This window comes from Malurus melanocephalus, unplaced genomic scaffold, assembly GCF_030028575.1.
Source record: "Malurus melanocephalus ecotype Western Australia unplaced genomic scaffold, MMel_1.1 scaffold_56, whole genome shotgun sequence".
In the NCBI taxonomy this organism is placed as follows: Eukaryota; Metazoa; Chordata; class Aves; order Passeriformes; family Maluridae; genus Malurus; species Malurus melanocephalus.
In genome coordinates, this window is record NW_026623288.1 from 2644970 (window position 1) to 2653631 (window position 8662).

The following is an 8662-nucleotide window of genomic DNA, read 5'->3' on the forward strand; positions in this document are numbered from 1 at the left end:
GCCGGTACCGGGGGTGTCGCAGCCGGCGGCGGCGAGCCCCGGCCGCCCATCACGTGCTCGGTGTGTTGCATTGTGCTGGCGGCGGAGGGAGGGCTGGCCGTGTCAGTGATCAATGTCATGACTTCCTCCGCGGGCTGGAGCCGCATCAGAGCGTAGCTGAAGGAAGCTGATTGCCGCGGATGCGAATTGGCCGGGAACAATACACAGAGCGCTTACCCGCACGGGCGGACACACGGCCGCGCACACCGGCAAACGGGGCGGGCGCGACACGCACACACGCGCAAACCGGCACACGGACACACGGACACACGGACACACGGACAAGCACACACACACACGGACAGGCACACACACACACGGACAGGCACACACTCACACACACCCGCACGGGCGGACACACGCCCCCGCACACACACGCACATAAGCAGCGCACACGCACGGCCAGCCCGCACCCTGGCTCCCGCTCCGCCGCTCCGCGCCCGGGGGGAAGATGAGCTCGGGGGACGTGGTTTGCACTGGATGGCTCATCAAATCACCCCCCGAGAAGAAACTCAAGAGATACGTAAGTGCAGAGGCTTTGCTGATATTTTTTTTTACTCGCTAAAGGGATTTCGGCATGTGCTCGCTGTCTAACTCTCTGAAATCTTTCGCCCGTTTCGGCTTCGCCTTGGACCAAAACAAAAAAAGATTTCCAAGTCCATGCGCTTACGGAGTATTATAGTTTTCACCGACATTCTTGTGCCCTCTGGAATTAACCTTTCCCGGCTCGTAAGATTATAATGCTTCAGCTGTTATGCAACATATCTTAGGTTGAAAACCACATTTCGGTTTCAGTTAATGTTGCCGTAACTAACAGAATTGTTGTAACAGAATTTGCAGATGTCACTTTTCCAGGGACGGACAAGAACATCCTAAAAAGAAAGGAAAAAAACAAAACAAAACTGAACAAACAGCCAAAATCCTAACAGTTTAAATTCTGAGGCTCGGCTTTGTTAAGATGCTCTGTAATCTCTATGACACTTGGTAAAGGCAACATCTGCAATAGTTTTATTTACAATRCCAGATGCAGTTGTTAGCAGAAAGCTTCACTTTTGGTGTGTGATAAAGAGGCGCTGGACGATGCTGTGCTGTAAAGTTCCTGATAGCTGAAAGGTGAAGGGGGCTGGGGAGAAGAAGCGAGCCCTGCATGGAGATCTGCAACTGCACTATGGGCCCCTTGTTTCATTCTCTATCTGCTTGCCTGTTTTTCTGGGGGAAAAAAAAAAAAAAAAAAAAAAGGATGTGTGTTGCAAACATAGGAAACTATCATTGCAGGGTTGCGAGGAAAGCACTCCGGGTAGGAATAAATGACCCTTAAAAATCTGCTTGGGACAGCATTGAAGATGTAAGCCTCTGGTGGGCCATTTTGCATACTCATTTGCGGTGGTTCTTCATCAGGCATGTTGTTACATTGTTGTGCTGTGACACTTTTGGAATCGGTAATACCCGTTTGAGTCATGTCCTTCTAACCTGCCTTCCCCCGGAGCTCTGCACCGTACTCGAAGGATGTCCCTGGCCSTGTCTCTGGCTCTCCGAGCCCTATGCACAGCTTACATCATTTGTCGTATTCGCTCGTGTTTATCAGCATTTTCTCTGGAGTGCTGATGTTAGCTTTTCCCAGTTATGAGGCATAACTGTCTCGTGAAGGATATGGTGGATATTATGTGGTAGCATATTTTTCCTTTGCGCTAAAAACTAGCAGAAAGGATAATTTACTGATGTTGGAATTTATTTTTWACTTGTTCCAAGCCAGAGTTTCTTCTTTTAGACCACAGTATYGCACTGAAATGGCTGAATATTTGCTTTGTTCAGTTAGCATTTTCCAATTCTAAAATAACCACTATGATTTGTCTCACGGGAACTGCAAATAAATGATGGGCATCTAATTTTTGCTATATTTTGTAATGAGTGTACTAATAGCCCTGTATAGCAGGCACAGTGTAAGAGCCACTGATTCACCCAGCTGGTATCATTAGTGACTCTGTCAGTGAAGCTATTTTTGATGACTCAATATTCATAAAAGGGCAAAGTAGAGAAAACAGAATGTGATAAAGCTGGGATTTGAAAGCCCCCATTATACAGTCAAGATAATAGTCACAACGGGGGCTCTGATCAGCTCACAAGGCCAGTCGCAGTCTGCTCTGCTCAGATTTTGCGCTACAAAACCAAGGGAAATTTGGTCCATGTTATTCTCCAAACATCAACCACTAGATTAGCCAGATCTTTGCAGATTAGGCTTTGTTCTCTGGTTAGGAGGATAAGGTACTCCTTTGTCCATAATAAAGCAGAAAGAAATCTGCTGCAATTACAGCAAAGCTTAATGTCCTCTCATATGACACAGTGGATGCTACACACCAAATGGAAATTGTCTCTCACCTGCTGTAAACTACTTTTCCCCTATTTTTCGTGTAGTTTCACCAGCACGGCAGCTCGGGCATCTTGCACTGGGGTGGCAGATAGCTCAAGCTGAACCACAGTGACTGATTAAAAACAACAGAGCTTTAAAACAATGACTGTTTAAACTGACTTCAGCAGGTGTCAAGTGTCAACCGCTTACAGGAGAATGGTGTTGGCTCTGGTTCTGAACTGACAACATACATAAATCCCCAAGTTTAACACCACCCTTTGTGTTCAGCTGGAAAAGTCCATGGTCTGATCCGAAGCTTCCAGGGAGCTTCAAGTTCCAGCGTGGACTGCTGCTCCTGGGAGCTCTCCTCCCCTGCCGAGCCTCGCTTGCTCCCATGGGGTTGTCTCCCAGTTTGCATTTTCCTGAGTTCAGCCTTTGTGAGGGTCCCGTGTTTTATACACACAGAAATTCTTAATCCTCAATCTATTCCAATCACTAAAAAAAATCCAGTTAATTGCAGTGGGATTTGTAGTTAAGAGATCAGACAAAGCAATGAATTCAGGTTGTGAGACTGGAAACTGCAGTAGTACTGCTGAAGCCACTGGGAATACTTACAGTGTTTATAAAATTAAACAAATTAATCTTTCCAAGACTAGAGCCTAAAGACCAAAGTATGCCTTCATTTATTCTTGTTCTCTGATGAAAGCAACTAGGTTTTCTATGCATAAACAAGTCARAATTTGCCTCTAGGTAAGCAGAACATTATTTTCAAAACTTTGAAAAGTGAAAAGCAGGTGTTAAGAGTCTATGTTTTTCCTGTAATGTCTTACAAAGCCGATGCTCTTAGTAGCACTATTCTTAGAAGTGTCTTATCATTCCCTAACAAAGGCTGCTCTCTTGCATGTGCAGGAAACGAACATGAGATTAATTACCCCAGTGTAACTTTCTGTAAAAACAGAGAGCTTAATGCTGAACGCGGAGGATTCATTAGAAAGCACAGGGAGCTTTGCTACAGCAAATACTCCAAGAGTGATTTAACAGCATGGACAATGCTTTTCTCTCTGTCTGATACTTGAACCATGAAACCACCACGTCAGCCTATCTAAAGAGGCAGTTGTGCAAGGAGTCTCCCAGGAGAGTATTTGGTGTGTGCTGCAGCTCTTTGTCCTCTAAGTGTGACCTGAAAGCTGTGCTGCTTTCGTTTCCCCACTTGGTTCCAGCTTTTTTTCACAGACCTGGCCTTGAGGGGTGCCAGGGAGCACCCAAAGCTGAGGGGAAGCTGGGTATGGGGCAGGAGCGGAGGGGAAGAAGCTGCTAACAAAAACTAAGAAGTGGTGGTGGTGGAGGTGAAGTCCATCCTGCTCTAGACTGAAAATGTTAAGTTTCAGGCATAGCTTGACATTCAGCCCCTCACAGGAGGAAAACCCATTGAAGATTCCTGCTATTTATGTTAGTGGATCATGAGTACCAGCCTCTGTAAGAAATTAGATATATTGGGAAAATCTGCTTCAAGTTTGCTRGGTTTCACAGTTCCTTATATTGGTGCTAAGTGCACCCATCCCAATTCTGTAAYAGCTGGCTCCTTGGTAGTTTCCATATGGAAATACATCTGATCCCCGACTGTTACTATTTGTTGTTTATTTATTGGGGGAGGTGGAAGGAAGGAATGGTTTCATGGCCTTGAAAACAAAGGTCTTATCACAGCCAGTGCAAAAAGTCACGGTGAGAGGAAAAACAACATAGAGAATGTCTCATGAAATAAGAGACTGGTGCTCTTGAGAAGACMCATTGCTCCTTGCTGACAAGGAGAAGGACATGGGATTCTTAACACCCAGGTAATTGCAGCCTCTCCACACATGGTTGTCCCATTTTTTGTCACAGTAGTGAGGAGCAGCAGCAGCACTGCTGAGTGCCCTGCCAGTGTTTACTGCCTGTTAGTGCTGTGTGGTTTGCAGTAGTAAAGGGCCATATACAGATGCTTGCTTGTTGTGAGTCACTGCAGCTCCGTTTAAGTCAACGCTGCGCAGCTGTCCCCCAGCTGAAGAGCTATTTTTAATCTTCAACWCTATACAAATTGATGAGGGAAGACCACTTGCTCAAAAAAAGGCAAGTTTCCCACTTTGCTTGAGTGACTGCTTTCTTCAAGCGTTGTTGAAAATCAAAATTCCTTGTCAGCATCTCTAGAACAAGAGTCCCAAATGGACCCCATATTGGAAAATGTAACCTTGCACTTCCTACCACACTTCTTGGAGTGTCTGGGAGGACAAATAGAGGGGTAAATTAAAGCGGGTGGAGCAGAGTTGTGTCCTGCTGTGCWGTGTGTGGGGCAGTGAGTGCTGCCAGAAGGGCACAGCAGAGCCCAACCCCAGCTCTGACCGTTGGGGGATCTGCCAGGACCYGACCGCAGCACACCAGGGCTGGGGGTTCACAAGATAAGAGAATCTAGGCGACTTCTCCATTTTTAGCTGAAGTTCTGGTATTTATCAGGAGAACAAACGGGAAGTTACTAAGAAGAAAAAGTAAAGTAGAATTATGGAAGAGTTTGCTCAAGTAATAGGAACAAGAGTCACAGAGCACTGCCAGGGGTGGGTGGGATGGAGAGTCTGATCTGATCCAGCACTGTGATCCTGTCAGATCACTGCCACCCTCCCYTGAAAGAAATCCCCAAGTGCTTTGTGAGGTCAAGTACTTCTGCTGGTTTGGGGTTTGGGGGAAGTTTCTGAAAAATAACTCTCAAAGAGAAATCTGAACTTAATTTTATCCGTAAGTCTTTYTATTTCAAATGCTTCCTACAAAGCCTCACCTTTTGAGTCCTGTCTCCTCTGAACAGAATTCTGRCCACCTTTCATACTGTTTTGGAATCAATATCCCGAGCTCCCTGGGTTTATTTAACCATTTTGCGCAGGTTTTGTAACGCCAGTTCACAGGCTGGGTGGAAATAGGAGTCACRTGGGGTGCAGAAAGTTGTCAGAGCCTTTTAACTCATTCCAGTTATACATTTTCTACCTATGGGGTTTTTTTTCTGTTGTTACTTCAGTTTAAAATCCAGTGTGTATTCTATCTGGTTAGTATACTAAAAAAGATCCAAATTTTGAGAAAATGAAGGCTTTCTAACAGAAGTTCCTGTGTGATAGTCTAGATATTCCCTTCTCTGCGAAATCCTGTACAAATTGATCTCACTGTTAAAATAACAGCAGAATATTTATGTTAAGGAGGAGTTTCCATCGSTCGAATTAAACATCTGTAATTAGCTATGTGCAAACCAGACCTTGTTTTGGTAGGTTGAGTGCAATGTTTATTCTAGACCGTTTTCTTCCATTTTAACGATGTTTTGATAGTTTAAATGCAATGTTTAACGAGATAGGTTGACTTCTAAGAAAGAAATAATTTCTAAAAAACACTGCTGTTCTTGGCAACCTGTGTATCAGAATAATTTCCCTTGAACTATTTATTTGGGTGGAGCCATAATAGTCCCGAAGCCCCAGTTTAATCTTTGGCTACATGTTTTCAGTGCACAGGAATGTCCAGCTATTGGTTTCTATTCAAAACAGAAACCCACAAGTTATCAGGCCATTGCATTCAAAAATAGAGCCTTARAAAAACATGCTAGTTTGAAATAGAGAAGGAAATGTTAACTTGAGTGGTAATTAAACTAGTGATGCAGTCAAACATGGCTTAGAGGAAAGTGCACTACAAGTCGTTACTTTGGTGAACCCTTTGTTCTAGAGACTCATTTTTTTTTCCATGAAAACTATGGAAATAGGGATAAACACATTGCTTCTAGCAATGATGCATTAAAATGTTAATAATATTTGTTATGAAAATTTGACAGGTTTTTAGGGAAAGGGACAAGTTTATTCCTAAAATGTTRCTCTTTAGAAAAACAGCCATTTTATTTGCTTTTTTGTCCTTTTCATTTGATTTGGAAATGAATTAGTAATGTGATAAGACAAGGAAAAAATGCTGGTTTTGAAATAAAATTTGCATGTCAAAACATTACATCCAGCCAGATAAAATACATTTTTGCTCTCTCATTTAATTGTTAAATAAATGCAATACTTTAACTTTTAAAGTATTTTCTGCTTTACAATAATATTTCTGACTTGTTTCAGTTTGTGTTGCATCAGGAAAATAAACAAACAAACCAACAAACACTTAGCCTTGCAAAAATCAGTTTTAAAATCTGCAGCAGCTTAGTATTTGTTAAAAATAAACCAAAACTTAYGCCTAGTCTTTATGCCAGAAAAATACTCCCTTTCTGAGGCTAATTCATTCATAGCTTTGTAATTGTTAGAATGAGACAACTGTTCTTAGAGATTTTGTTATTCCCTTCCCTCCTGATGCCAAAAACCCCACCTGACCCCTGCAGTCAAAACTGCATTGTAGCTTTCCACAAAAGCCCCAAACAGCACATTTCAGTTATCCAGGATCCCTTTTCACAGAGCATTTCACAGAAAGGCAGTAAAATGTTGTCAATACTATGAATTTGAAATTACCTAAATGAGAGTGTTAATTTAAATGGAACTTAGATTGTCATTTGAAAGTTTTTGACTCATTTTTGACAATGCTTTTTTTAAAAGGCAATAGTTTCTGTGAGCCCTGTTAGTGATAAATATTCATCCTGCAACTCCCAAGCCTCAGGACCTTGGGTTATGTATTCATATTTCTGTTGGACAGAAGAATGGCCATAAGGGGACCCTTTCTAACTTCCCAACTGTTGTAATGTCAGCAGAGCGCAGAGTTTGTGAACAATCTGTTTTTACATACCAGACTTGCAAACTGTTTGTAGAAGTTCAAGGATTTAGCAGTTGTGAAGCCATTTTTTCAAGCTGACACCAACTGGTCGTGCCAAGGAGAAGCCAATAGTTCAGAACAAGCATGAGCTGTGTTTTACTTGCAGACTTTACAATCTGTGCAGCAAAACCACTAAGTTTAGCAAAGTCCTGGCTGTTGGGGCATTGGGAAAGCTGCCTCTGTGTGCCTGCTGTAAAGCTGAGCTTCCAAGGGCTGCTGCTGCTTCCACAGAAAAGCCCCCAGCATTCAGAGGTGACTGTGAACTCTCGAATCGCTATGGGAGGAGAGGAAACATCTGAAGAGATGCCAGCTGAGTTTACAGTAGCAATGAAGAAGTTTCAGGAGAAGGCATACACTCCTTGGCCAAGCTCTCACTGCTGTTCCAGCTACATCATTTGCATTGTTTACTAATATTTAGAGTGGAAGCTTCGCAAGCTTAAGAAGTTTTATTTTTAATAAGTTCAACATTTTGAACCCATCCTAAGAAAATAACTGCATTCTCATTGGGGCCTTAGATTTAAAAATAAGAAGCGCTCAAGTAGCTCAGGGAATTGGGTTTTTTGAGATTTTCATGTGCTTTGCTCCCACTGAAATAAGGTTTGTAACATGTTTTCACTTGGTCTTCCCCTGAMTCCAGGTCTACTTTTACAGTTCTTCACTGATTAGCTTTCCTGGTAGATGTGGGATTTGGACTGAAAATGGGACTGTTACTCCAGTTCCACTTTATACTCTTTCAAATATTCCTTTTTGACAGATGACTGTCACATCAGCCTTGAGCTGTGGTTTATAAAATAATGGTCAACTGTTCTTGACCACCAGCTAAATCCCATCATTATTTCAAAATCCTCCCCAAACTCCCGCTTTCATCTGTGCTGAGCCTGAGAAAGAGTCACGCTGAAACATCATTAAGACAAACRAGCAGAAAGGTTAGGGGACAATCAGATTGGCACAGGAAGAACAGGCTTCGTGGTGGTGGCACTGCTTTGGTTCCCTTGTGCATCCCTCTCCTTTGGAAGCTTAATAATTGTGGCATTTAAAGGAAGAAAAAAAAAAAAGAAGCATTTATTGAAGTGTTACTAGACTGCAATGCTTTAACAGTTTTAATATGTTCATATGTTCTTTTTTTTTGCTTTGCTTTTTTTTTAAAATTCACTACTGAAAGTACTGTTGCTATGTTACTGTAATGGTGTGTAGGCTGCTAAATAAATAGAGGGAGTTTAGTCCATGCCAGAAATAGAAAGCCAGGTCAAAGGTGACATTTGGGACATGTTGAGGGGGAAAAAAAAAGAGAATATATAATTATTTATTTCCTTCCTATAATTCTCTTCAGTCTCATTAACCCCAGACTACTTAGAAGGAAATTACAACAGAATTTCTGAGCATGTCAGCATATAAAAAAATGACACCTTGGGAGTTTTGYTAAGTCTTTTGGCTTTGTTCTTTGCAAGATCGAATTTGCACAGTAAAACCTGGCTCCTCACA

General features: G+C 42.5%; 1 protein-coding gene across 2 annotated transcripts in view; it reads left to right on the plus strand.

Annotated features, from left to right (window-relative positions):
- Positions 1–109: 109 nt before the first annotated feature.
- The window catches only part of GAB3 (GRB2 associated binding protein 3), a 60098-nt gene continuing 51545 nt past the window's right edge, over positions 110–8662 (plus strand). For both annotated transcript variants that reach the window (XM_057365669.1, XM_057365670.1), the window contains exon 1: positions 110–562. In XM_057365669.1, the coding sequence (XP_057221652.1) occupies positions 491–562 (72 nt within the window). In that variant the 5' untranslated portion in view covers positions 110–490. The remainder of the gene's footprint in view (positions 563–8662) is intronic.